Source organism: Colletotrichum phormii (genome assembly GCF_030913505.1).
Source record: "Colletotrichum phormii strain CBS 102054 chromosome Unknown BDP81scaffold_22, whole genome shotgun sequence".
NCBI lineage: Eukaryota > Fungi > Ascomycota > Sordariomycetes > Glomerellales > Glomerellaceae > Colletotrichum > Colletotrichum phormii.
Window position 1 is genome coordinate 185,844 of NW_026851464.1, and position 13,329 is coordinate 199,172.

Here is a 13,329-nt window from a genome sequence, read left to right on the forward strand (position 1 = left end):
TGTGTGTTCTATGCCTCCAATCATCATCGTCCAGCCCATCAAGTGACTGCAGCCAAAAGAAGACAACTGGGAGACATATGATGAGGGGGAAGCCCCCCCCAAAAAAAGCCCCTCCACGAGTGCCGTGGATGACTGATGCTCCCGTCGCTTGCTTTTTGCGGTACAATCACCATGCAATTGCATCCTCTCAGGTTACTCTTCCACCTCTCGTCCTTTCCTCTCTGTCTTCCTCTCCTCTCTCGCGACCTTTCACCGTGATCTCGCTGCCTCTTCGTGCTGCACCTCCCGTCGCTCCAATACACTGACTGATTCACTCCTGGCTGGTTCACCGAAGGCTCCAAAATAAAAAATAAGGCCCATCAACCTTTTACATCATCATCACCTTGCGCATCTACAGCCCCGACCGCAGCCTGTCTCTTGCACACTGTCCAATCTGCGACCTTTCACACGCCCTCCCTCTCGGCCTCTCACACACCTCACTGGGCGAAGAGCTACCTCATCTGACGCTTGTCCACCACCTCTGTCATCATCATCGCTCAAATCCAGTCAATCGGGCCAGTCCAGTCCAGTACGGTAGCCAGCCCGTCTCTGCGTGCCACTTCCGAGGACCAGGACGAAGCAACGCACACTCCCCCCTCTTCACCTCGGGCAGTCTACTCGCCCCCCGGAATTCCAAGGTCTTCGACTTTCTCCCAAGTTGTCGCACGGTACGAGCAACAGAGTACCTCTGCTTGCCCTGCTCGTACACACAGCACAGCGACTACGGGCAGAACACGCCGTCATCGTCTACCATTCTTCTTCGCCTGGCCCTGTCAACCTGAACCCAACCAACACCCCTCCCCGGCTCCAAATCCATACCCATTTCCCTCTTCCTACCTTGCATTGGTGCTGTTCCTAGCGCCGTCTGCCCTTTTTTCCTTCCCTTTCGCTTGGTCCCCCGGCCTCCTCTAACCAAGACAAACGTGCTGCTGCTGCTGCCCGTCTTCCCGCCCGATCTCCAGCTGCCTGTTCCTCCAACTTCCGTCATCCGAGTCCACGTTGCCCCTCCGCCAACATCACCACTGCTCGCCGCAGTCCACAAATTCCTCTTCCTCGCAACAATTTCTCCCCTTCAGCCGCTGATTCCCCCTCCCCCATTCACAAAGAAACAACCTTGCATCCGCTTCTGTCGACCTCGACATTTCCTCAATTCTCTATCTTCGTGATACAACACAACATTACGACTTTGCCCAGCGTTCAAGGTACCACATCGCCCACCGAGCATATTCCCACGACTCGTGCTTCGCCGACTCCGCATTACCAATCACACTCAAACATCGAGCGTCACCCTCAACAACGGGGCAGATTGATCGATTCAGCCGCCGACTACTGCGACGTGCGCTGCGTAAACCTAACTTTGCGAATAACCTCACACTTCGTCGCCCTTCGTAGCGGCCCAATTCAACACCATGTCGACGATACAGCAACTTAAGAACTTCATCCGACACGGTACGATATCCCCTCTTTTCCCCTGCCTCGCCCACGGACAGGGCTTTTTCGCACCATCCCGCTTCCGTGTCGTTTCCTCGTCTCATTTCCCCGTATCGTACCCCGATCCTTCGTGACGACTTCGTGGCCTGTTAGGTGAAAAGCAAAATGCTGACGCTGTTTACGAATAGGAAAGCAAGCGCGAGCGAACAACGATGAGCCGGCAGCCAAGCAGTCCCCGCCGCCTAAGGCGCACCTAGGCGTATCAGAGCCTGCGTTTGCCGCTGCACCACCTGCTCAAGCTACTCCCGAGGCGTACTCAGTAGCTGGCGATGGTCAGAACCGCGCCGCTCAGGCAAACCACGCTGCCGCCCACGCTGCCGAGCCGAATCAGTACAAGACGTCCAAGGCAGGCAAGAACATCGACAACACACACCTGGCCAAGCTTGTAGCTGAAGAGAACGAGAGCAAGAGCAAATTCCCGAGATACCCCGGCCTGGAGAGATGGGAACTGGTCGAGAAGATGGGGGATGGTGCTTTCAGTAACGTCTACCGCGCTCGCGATACTTCTGGCGAGCACCCCGGCGAGTGTGCCATCAAGGTCGTCCGCAAGTATGAAATGAACAGCATGCAGGTGAGTTTACGCTGGGGTGGTTACGACCGCGACCATGATTTTCTCGCTTTTTCTTCTTCGCTGCGTTGTTGTCTTTGATTTGAGCCTTTTCGAGCATTCCCATACCAACCGAGGGTCGTGATTAGGGAAATAAGCATTTACACCCGGACTTCAAGAAGGTCCCTAAGGCTGCAGAGGTGCGAAAACTTTCTATATTTCATTTGCCTACTCTTCGGGTCATCCTCACTTTTCGACACTTTCATGTTGCTCTACAGTCATTGTTATTTCGAGGATGGCTCTCCATTTACTTAATGGGCATCGTTGCTGACCCCAACGTAGAGAGCAAACATCTTGAAAGAGGTTCAGATTATGCGCCAGCTTGACCACCCGAATATTATCAAGCTTGTCGACTTTTCCGAATCCCGGCAGTATTACTACATCATTTTGGAATTGGCGCCCGGTGGCGAGCTTTTCCACCAGATTGTTCGCCTCACGTACTTCAGCGAGGAGCTCTCGAGGCATGTCATCGTGCAGGTCGCGCAGGCCTTGGAGTACTTGCACGAGGAGAGAGGTGTTGTTCATCGGTAAGTAAAACACAGTCTGTTCTCACCGACCCCCACCTGTGAGATCGAAGCTGTGGACGTTTGGAGCGTCAATTCTGCTTCTGCATGTGACGTCATCCGTTCGTATGGTTTGCTAACGTATCATGTTCCAGTGATATCAAGCCGGAAAACATTCTTTTCAGCCCAATTCCCGTCATTCCTTCCAAGAACCCCAAGCCTAAGCAGCCTGGCGATGAAGACAAGGTAGATGAGGGCGATTTCATTCCCGGAGTCGGCGCGGGTGGTATCGGCCAGATCAAAATTGCCGATTTTGGTCTGTCCAAGATTGTGTGGGATAACCAAACCATGACGCCTTGCGGTACTGTCGGCTACACAGCCCCCGAAATTGTCAAGGATGAGCGCTATTCGAAGTCAGTCGACATGTGGGCATTGGGTTGCGTCCTCTACACGCTACTTTGTGGTTTCCCTCCTTTCTACGACGAGAGCATCGAGGTCTTGACGGAGAAGGTCGCCAAGGGTCAGTACACTTTCTTGTCTCCCTGGTGGGATGATATCTCGAAGTCCGCCCAAGACCTTATCTCTCACCTCCTCACCGTGGACCCCGAGAAGAGATACACCATCACCGAATTCCTCGCCCACCCCTGGATCAAGGGCTCTGGCCCAACGCTTCGTGAAGAGAAGAAGACGCAACCCGACATGCTTCGTGCATTCGATGCCAATAGAATCAACGATGGTGACCGTCGCTACGACTTCCGTTCCCCCGGCGCAGTCAACCTGCGTGAGGTGTTCGATGTCGGATACGCCGTTCACAGGCAAGAGGAAGAGGCCAAGCGCCGCAAGCAAATTGGTACCAAGGGTGGTGTTCCCGCACGCTTCCTCAACAACCTTAATGAGGAATCAGAGGACGAAGATGCGGAAATGGCCGAGAACAAGGAGGCTGAATATGTCCACAAGCCATCGCAGGCCACACAAGCACTCGAGCAAAGCATGCGCAATGCCCAGATCAAAGATCAGCAAGAACATCGCGGACGCGAGCGTGAGCGGCAAGCACCTGCGGCGAATGAGAAAGGCTACGGACAACATTCGGCAACCGTCACAGCTGCAGCTCGCCAACAGGTTAGAGACCGCAACAGGCAGAAGGGCGCCTTTGAGCTTAGCCTTGACGGTGCCACACTGCTGGGAAGACGAAACAAGCAGCCTCTCGCGGCCCGAGCTGGCGGGGCATAGGAGCCCCGTACTCCAAGCCGCACTCCTCCCGGGAGTGAGGTTAGACTTGAACGAAGCCCCAGCGCTACGAGGTAGACCTAGAAGGTGGTACTATGAACGGTCAATTGTGGATTTTCTGGCGTAAGGGTTACAGGGATGGCATATCTTGGTCAAGTGGCCGAGGACACTAGCGCAAATCATGATACGAACGTCGTGGATATCCAGGTTGTGTCTGTCAAAGTAGGGTTTTGTTTGTGATTTGTTTCCGGGGTGGATTAGCTACGAATCGTATCTCATTATGCGGCATCATACATACATAGGCTCGGAGTTCATTGGCAACTGGGACCATAGTTCCTCATTGCACCAACAATGAATGAGATTTGCAATTCAATTTAAATTTCAACTCTTCACCCAATGTTTTACTTTTCCGACTCGTGAAAGCTGTGACGGTGTGTTGCCAACATCTGTACCATAGGAGGCTATGCATGCAACGACTCACCACGACACAACTTAGACATCCGAGGCAATCGGCAATAGCTGGGACCCTTTTCACAATATTGCCATGGGGCCAATACACTGTTCTCGTTGTCGTTCTAGTGTATCATCGTCCATGGCCCAGTAGACAAAGCTAATCGCTTATGCTTCTCGCAGGCCTGAGCAGGTCCTCCACGGTTGTAGGAAGTTTGGTTCCCTGAATATATGTCTTCGCCGTTTTCCAACTGCCATCATCGCCTTTTTGAATCAAAGGTGACCCAGGATCTCCTGTTAGGAGGAAGTAAGGCGCCTTGTGACCAAGCACAGCACAGTCTGGCGGCTGCTGCTTAGTTATTTCCTGCTTCGATGTAGGTACCTTACCTTGGGTACCTGACGGATGCGGCCATACTCACGATAGGAAGGTCCATCGCTGCAGAGGCAGGAGTGATGCAGCGAAAGTGCCTGCCCTACCCAGGTAAGGTAAGGTACTTTGCGAGTACTACTTTCCCAGCGTGGCAGGTCACATCCGTAGGGGCTGCATTAAGACTTTTCTTCTTCCTTTCGAAGGAGGACCAGGGCAATTGGAGGCATTGATGTTCTCAGAATGCTTAAATCGACAGCGCGTCTCTCTTTAAGTCTGACTTCCTTTCCCCTAGCTTTCTACTGTCATTTCGCATCCATTAGAGCAAGTTTAATGACTGAGTCGCCTTCGTATCGATGGACTCTATTCCAGGCTGCGATCGTTGTACAGCCCCGAATACGGGTGTCTTGTAATTTCGACGAGCCACCGAGGCGATGCGTGGGTTGACGAGAGGATAGGCAGGATTCTGGAGCGCAAGGTAAGTAAGTGAAGTATGCTGTTTATGTACACTCAGTGTACGTTGGAGCTAACTGGTTGCTGTAGAAATCGATGCCTACGCGTATCGTCATCGTCGGGCATGCCGTGTTTTCCCCTACGTATTCCTTGCCCGCTGTCGCCCGTGCAGCTTCCATCAGACTCGGTCTGACTCAAACAATTCGCTATTCTCAACACCGGGTCGTCAACTGCCGGGGCGCGTCGCCGCATCGGAATAGGAATCTCCAAGACTAGACCTCATGTTGATCTTGGACAGGTCCTTTTACCGGCTCCAGAAACCAGACGGATTGTCAAGGTCCCACGGACGCCTTCAGCCACACCCCATCAAACCAGGACCATACAAGGCGGGTGTCGAGCCACCGACACGCGATTCGCCGAGACAGCAGCCCTCATTCATGGCCGAATCTCTGCAAAGGAGAGATAGAAGGTCAGCGGGACGGCCCGCTCACAGGTTCGAGCCGGCGGGAGCGGAGCTCACCGCGCTTCTTGATGGGAAGGAGGGGTCGCTCGTAGGACCAGGGTCGGATCGGATCTAAGGGTCACGATCTCGGAGAGGCGCTTGCCCCAGATGGCGCAATTATGGGGACCTTGGCGCGATGGCCGAAGAACTGCGCAACGACAGGTCATTGACGAGGCTCGGATTTTGATCGATCGCTTGGTATAGCGAAAGACCTGCGGTCGAGTTCTGTCGTCGGAAGAGCAAATTCGAGCTTGACAGGCACTCTGTTCGGTGATCGGTCGTCCTCAGCCTAGCAAGAATTCATTGCTTTGCCTTTGGCCTTGCCCGGGCATTGGTCCATGCTTGACAACGATCAGGAGCTCAAAGCCATATCGACAACACCCTTATGAGAAAGTAAGTCATCTTTACACGAACTTTGATTGACGACGTCCACTTAAGCTTTAGAGACACAAGTCTACGCCACCAGCGGAACAAACGTGGAGAGTTGCCCTATGCGATGCCATATTATCGGACCAATGGTGTCTGTCGTACAAAAACGAATCCGTAATTGCCGGCCAGCAATTACGCCTTATTTACCACAGTGTCGGTATCAACTTCTCTGTCTGAAAATATGGACTTGAAGACAGTCTTTCGTTTGATCATACTCGATCCTCGCTCGATTTTGCAAAGGTTGCCCAAGTTGACAACTAGCGTTGGTTCTGGCCCAAATGAACAGCAAACCTGGCCGCTTCGACCCATCAGAACATCGGCTTCTTCATCCGAGAATCGATAACTACTGCTTTTTCACAGTTATAGTTTCAAGTTGTTGTCAGCAAATAGCCATTCAAGTCGGATTGAATTTCATGTATCGGGTAATCGGGTTTCTCGAGAAAGGTTGGAGTGCAAAAGGCAAAAAGCAACACAACCAGCGTAAATGTGGCTTGGTCATATCGACACAGTCACAACCCAAGCTTGCTACAGAGACAGATATTCGACCTTCGACACAGACTGCCAGCTTCAAGGGACTCTCATTCGATACATCGTTGTTTGGTCGAATCATTCTACTCCGTATCAAATGCAGAGATGCTGTTGAGTGCAACTCGGTGTTGAGAACCTTGATGGTCTGCATTGATAAGGCCATTTTGGGAGTGTCTCAGGGACCCGGATGGCCAACCTTGATGGCCCAGCGTCTCACACAAAATCAGTCTCCGCCATCGCCATCCCGCCAACCATCACCCGCGATGTTGCTTGGAATGAGCGAGATAGCCAGCGCATCCACGGACTACGGACAGGTCAGGCGGCAGGACTCAGCATATCGACGACTCGCAACGGATGCTGAGGGACCGGGTGGTTTGATGAGCCAATTTTCCCCAGCCAGTTCGCACTATCATTCCCACCAGGGGAATGCCGTCTCTCCCTTCCACCGCCATTCTGAGGCCCCTGAGGTAGAGAGATGGTTGAAGGCATAAAAGGAGCCGCTCATCCTATCTTCCTCTTTCGAGCTCCTTTTCTGTCATCTCTTCATTCGAATGCCCGCAACACCGTCAAGTTGGCCGCTTTGAGGGCCGAAGCAAATCGACCAAGGTATGCGACGATAACCCGAGTTGAGGAGACCGGGGAGAACGGGAAGACAAAGAAAACCTGCACACTGTATCGATCAGTCAGACTCTGCTTCTCGTCTCTCCTGCCATCTGATGATTACCTCTCGGGTCCCGGCTCGCCCTCAGGCAGGGCAATACTCCTCAGCGAAACCCCCACGGTAAGAAGCCACAGCCTCTCCTTTTCTCTCTTTCTCCTTGTTCATTTCTATCGCATGTCTCGCTTCATCACCCCTCTCACCGGTCTCCAGACTCCCTTCACCTCGAGCCCGGAGTAATTGGCCGATTGGGTAACCTGCTCCATCACGAGTTGCTCAGCGTCGCCGCCGGCCAATCTCGATGATTGGACAACCCACGCCTTTTAGCTAAGAGGTATTATTTTACGGAACGTCCGATAGGGATTTTACTGGGATTGTCTTCCCCTGGCAAGGTTCTTTTGAAGCTCGTCCAGAGTCCAGACGGCGGAGCCGAGGTAGAGCTGAAGTTTAGGCAAGAGCCTATAGTGTCACTGGTGAGACTTCATCTCTGAGTTGTCTTCCTTGACCTCGCTTTACTGAGGCTTTTCACTCTACCATGACGATGGATGGCGAGGTCATCTGGCATAGGACAAGTCTGTCGTCTGTCCATATTCTTGTCTTTTACTGTCTGTTATTTTCCTTCTTTCAGTCGAGACTGCCTAGTAAGCAGACGGATCCCACTTGGGCAGACAGCTAGTCCCAACTCTGGCCAAAACGGGATGGCTGCGTCGCATCACCTGAAGCCTTTGGTGCGGGATGGTACAAACTCTGTTTCGCGCGGGTGCCGCCGCCAAGCGCATCACAAGCAGATTTCCTTCTCTGTCGTCCTACATACATTGTCATGCATACACAGACGGATTCACACCAATACGCACCCAACAACGACGAGCAATGCCGCCGTCGGCTTTCCTCAGTCTGGTGCCGTGCCCCAAAGGCGTCCACTCCCATTGCTCTTCGCTCCAAAAGCAGCCTTTCTTCACCCATCCGATAATCCACAATCCAGACCGGCTCTGCCCACCCTCCCACGCTGTTCCTAGCCCAAACGTTTGACCGAAGATGGGCGGGGCTACCCTCATCGGGCACTTTTCATCCACTCACCATTGACGATCCCTCCAAGCCCGCCTACAACATCATATTCACACGACCACGGCAGCCATGCACGCTCCATTCTGCCGCCCTGTTCGCCATATCGAACCCTCGTGCGTGGATGTCCAGTCTGCCACACTTGATCCAATCACAAGAGCCCGGCTCCCCGTCGTCGGGTGGACCCCCCCCCCCCCTCCCCAGCCCGAACGTGGCACCCTGCTCCGTGTTACCAGCTGACCACAGGTCTCAAAGCTTGCAGAGCTCTGCACCCGTAGATTCGGTGCCAGACCCCGCTCCTCAACGGTGCCAGTCCACCTCCTCTAGGCCGCAGGAAGCTATTATGGATCAAACCATGGGAGTACCAGCCTGATGCGGTATCACATAACCGCCATGCCAGCTCTCTGCCGCCAACAAAGCTCGCGCGGTATTCGCGGTTTACACTACGGAGTACTTATTCGATCATCCAGGGATAGACATGGCCCTTCTCCGAGGACTCCCGTGCCTTCCACGTAATCGCGAATGAAATCGCGCTTCCTCGTCAGATAGCCGCCTGATGTCTGGCTGACTGATACGTGGGGGACAAGCCTTCGAAATGGCTATATAAACCCAGACCAGCTCTGGTCGAAGTGAGGTTCTTTCTTCATCCGACTCATCAGCTTCAGACTCCAGACTTCAACAAACAAACAAACACTCAAGCCTTTTCGCTTCAACCACCAAACTATCAAAATGGCCCCCTGGTGAGTGACAGCCACGTGCTCCGTCTTCTACACACTGGAAATATACCACTACACACGAGTCTCTCCGGATGATTCGAATTCTCTTTGAGTTTCGATCTATCCCACCGGATGAGCTATGCCTTGATATCTACGACGTTGAAGCTAACCTAATGTAAACAGCTCCTGCTCCTCCTGCGGCTCCAGCTGCGCTGGCTCCTGCACTGCCTGCTCTTGCGGCTCTTGCTCCGTAAGCCACATCTTTCCGACAACAAATCTCAAGATACTCAGGCGCTGACCTTTAATCTTCACAGCACTAAATTCAGCATGGATTTTCTGCTTCTATCAAGTTTTACAGCCCGGAAGCGGCTCGCTCGCCAATAGCCAATAGCCAACTCGAGCTGTGTGCCCTCCATTCGACAACATGTTTCTCGTATCGCGTGGAAGGGTTGTAAGATGTTGACCTGGGGTGGATCTTTGACTGCTGGAACCAGTTCTGTTTGCCAACAACGACTGCCGAAACGGGGGATCCTCTAGCCTGTGGAGAACGGCCATGAGCGGAAGATCACTTGTCTGTCTATTGGTTTTTGGGGCTGGGAGCTCGAGATGGAGAATTTCTTCTTTCATTTTCTCTCCCTCGTCTCGTGGTATGATAGTTTTGTTTTGAGATGGCAATACGAACTACGAGTGTTTTGATTCCCGGGAAAAATATTGATCACCCCCTGCTGGCTATCGAATCATGCGGCCTATTGTTGTGATTATGTGAATTTTGAATGGGCTTTGTATTCTTTGAGTGATTAAATGGCATCTCATTGTTGGGGTGGGGTCCTTGACTTGGGAGCCTGGAGGTTGCAGGCGGCCCGCCGAATGCCTACCTGAAGCGGGACATGCATGCTTGAGCTGTTTGACGCTATTTGCGGAGACCCTTGGGTCTCTCCAATACTTCAAAGTCTGTGAGGGGAAAGGTTAGATTTTCCAAAGGACTCCAATGGAGATGGGGAGATGTTCGGGATGACAGCAAGCTCGGGAGAGCTGGAGAATGTCCCTCCACGAGCTCCTGTAAGGTCCTCCTTCCCCTCCACTTCGCTGGCACCTCTGGTTGCCCCCCACTCGGCGTCGGGATCTGGGTTCATGGGGGCATGTGCTGAACGGGTGTGGTAGGGTTGGCAAGTTGGTTCGCAAGTTCGCGACGAAGAGGTGCGGGGTGCGAGGCGTTGGTTTGCTGGTGTGTACATGCACACACGGACCTGCCTACCTTCGAACCGTCAGCTGACTGATTTCGAGTGATTGATGCGTTGGAGGAATGTGGCTTGGCACATGGGAAGATGTGGTTGCGATAGGAAGGATAAGGTAGGAAGGATAAGATACGAAGCCATGCGGCAGAAACGGGTGCAGAATTCACAGCTTGTGATTGGGGATGGGGATGGGAGGTTGGACACACCCGTGAGCTCTGCGAACTTGGCTTAGTATGGTTTGGCGGCGATCAGGCGGCGATTTGTTGGCGGGCTATCTGGGGGCCGGCGCGCCGCGACTTTTGTTACCTTAGTTAGGTGCCATGATCTGCTGGCAACGGGGTTTTCGGGGTTTATCTGGGTTGGTGTCGAAATGACGAGGCGGCTTGACGGTAAGGTCTGCAGAATTGTTGATTTGGTGAGCTGGTTGATTTTTGCGATATTGCTCTGTTCCTTCTCGTCAAAGTCAAATAGCTGATGTCTCCATGGGTTTTGGTCCTTAACGTTACGCCCCTCCGGAGGGGTTAAAATCGCAGTGAAACAACGCTTCGCACATTACCTAAAAGAGAAAGTTCATGCATGTAGATCCCACGCACCGCGTCGGATTGGCAGTAGGCTTTGCGGTACAACTTTCGTGGTCCAGGTCCATAGATGATTGTGAATATGAAAGAAGCAGGATACTAAGGTTCTATCTATAGTCTGATAACGCGCCTTAAAGCGACTGATATTCCTACCAGATACCTGGGCTTGAAAGCTTGATAATCAGCGATACCAAGATCTGCCGAGATGGCGGCGGTCATGAAAGCGAACCTTGATGGCTCAGTTGTGAGGTTTCTCCAGCCCTGACGGCTAAGACCATCACTTGCCCTCTTTCTCTTCCTCATCTAGAAAGCAAAACAAGGTCAACCTGATGAACTCTTTACGCTACAGTCAGGTTGTCAGGGAGGTAAGCGTTTCTTTGTTTGCTGAAAGCCTATCTACAAGCTGTCAAATTTTCGATGATGATGAGCTGACTACGTGATCCACCCAGACGCCGACGCCCTCGAGCAACCTCAACCACATCTCTCGAACGGCTCGAACAGCTGGAGCAACGACAATCGCCCCCAGGATCCTCCCGAATAACTCAAAGTGAGCCGCGAACGTTCACCGAGTCTTAACGAATCGATTCCCCGAGAAGAAAACCTACGATTTAGCCACAAGCGCGTTGACCTGGACGAGAAAATCACAAAAAAACATTCGAAACAACAGCAGCGGGCGAACCCGTATAACGAACACAAAAAGACAAGATTCGCAAGTCAGAGCAAGAAATCTCAATGATTTAGCTCCAACTCTCTCCGGGGAACCTTCCGCTTCGGCGTGGGGTTCTCGGTGAGTTGTTAAATCTCCAGCGATCCACCCCGCGTAAAGGCCCACGACAAGGAATATGCTCGGAGATGGTCGGCCCGCTGGGCAGACGGGGCAGCAAAAGACCCCGGTGCGATGCGAGTGAAGTGCGAGTGAAGTGCCGATAAGGCTGGGATGGGGCGCGCGCAGACAGCGGAGTTGAAGATCACATGGTCATCTGGTCACAACTATGAGTTGGTATCGATACATTTGCCTGCGACATGACAATCCCGGGTAGAATCGGTAAAACCTGGAGAGCTTGACAAGATTGCTGCTCTTGAGCGAATTCGGAGAGTCGAGAGAACATATCCATGTCGGCTTTGGACGCGACAGCTCTCTATTTCGCCAAGCATCATATCACCGAGTTGTGATGACGCTGATTGGCGGGCAGGCACGGACATGCATCTCCAGCCGAATCCGTCGGAACCTGCAGATACACACGGCAGAGGTGGCGGGAACCAGATGGCGACGTTCAATGGGAAGCCTCAAACGGATCAATCAGCCCGGCGGCACGGCACGGGACGGCTCATGAGGTTGAGGTTGCTTTGCCTCTTTCCGCTGTGGTTACATGGACTTGACGCCCGCGTCGCGTCAGTGGTGCCACGGTGGGTGCGCATGGTAGGATGCCACGGACGCTTGAAGCATGTCATACGGTGGTGTTGCACGGCATTATCCATCGTGCTCGTCCATGGAGAATTGCCTTTTGGAGGCGTTGTGGCGACATCGGCCTGCAAGTGTCCATGACAACTCGGTGGCAAACGCGTCTTAGTTGGTGGTGTAGAGCAGAGATGCAGTCCGCGGACTAGCGGAATTCTGGGGGTTCCTCAAGACCTTTGGGTCGCAAAGTTGTGGAACAACCTCTGTGGTCAATACTATCCTTATTCGAGCTTGTCTAGGTACCATGTATAAGCTTTTGACACAATCATCAGGCTCTACAGCGTCTGAGCAGCACTTTCTTTCTCCCTTTCTCTCACGTACGCTCACGAGCAGAGTGTTTGATATTCTATGTTGAACTAACTACCTTACCTATTGAGCTGTGGATACTCTGAACTTCTGATTGAGAGATGAGTTGCAGATGGATCCAACGAAAGACCACAAGCTTAGTAGAGGAGCGATTTAGTTCTCAGTCGTGATCACCATATTTGCTCGTTGGTGGAGCGACTTCGAGGAGTTGTATGTCGTACATAATGAGTTTCAACTCGTCAAAATGTGCATGATCTTAAAGCTACAGCGTCGGAGACGTTATGGGAGAACTTTCTTCAATTTAGAACAAGACTCTTGATGATCGCCAAAAACACCTTTTGACCCAAGGTCTTACGGTTGCAATTCGTGACCTATATTCCTTGAGTAAGGCACCTAAAGACTGAAGCAAGTGCTTTTGATCATGGAGTTCGCCATTGCTGGTATAGTCTTTTGGCTCAACCCTTGAACAAGAGGAATGCCGTACGTCAGGACACTGTCGACATTTAACTGCCCCAAAGAGTCTCGAATCGTTTACTCACTGAGTTCCATCCTAAATGTGAGCTCTGTGGAGTACTAATAAAATCCAATTGGAGAGGAAGTCTCTCTAACGTTGGTTCTACACATACCCTCGTCACCGTAAGAGAGGCAACGCAAAATGTGCCAATTTTCAGACAACACATCTGACTTATCACGCGTCTTTGATTGGAAAAGCTACAGAA

General features: G+C 52.4%; 2 protein-coding genes across 2 annotated transcripts; both read left to right on the plus strand.

The window, feature by feature from the left end:
- Positions 1-1,448: 1,448 nt before the first annotated feature.
- On the plus strand, positions 1,449-3,870 carry BDP81DRAFT_328864 (kinase-like domain-containing protein; the record flags this gene model as incomplete). Its single annotated transcript, XM_060585256.1, has 5 exons — positions 1,449-1,488; positions 1,659-2,101; positions 2,227-2,277; positions 2,420-2,664; positions 2,796-3,870. 5 exons carry the CDS (start codon positions 1,449-1,451, stop codon positions 3,868-3,870), a joined length of 1,854 nt encoding a protein of 617 aa, XP_060440865.1.
- A 2,161-nt stretch (positions 3,871-6,031) lies between these two features.
- On the plus strand, positions 6,032-7,488 carry BDP81DRAFT_102217 (uncharacterized protein). Its single transcript, XM_060581380.1, has 2 exons — positions 6,032-7,377; positions 7,468-7,488. The coding sequence occupies exon 1, from the start codon at positions 6,347-6,349 to the stop codon at positions 7,085-7,087; it is 741 nt and encodes a 246-aa protein (XP_060440866.1). The 5' UTR covers positions 6,032-6,346; the 3' UTR covers positions 7,088-7,377; positions 7,468-7,488.
- The last annotated feature ends 5,841 nt before the right edge of the window (positions 7,489-13,329 follow it).

What these genes read in the sequence shown, in the direction of transcription:
- BDP81DRAFT_102217 (XM_060581380.1), top strand. Translation starts at nt 6,347, where the DNA reads ATGAACAGCAAACCTGGCCGCTTCGACCCATCAGAACATCGGCTTCTT.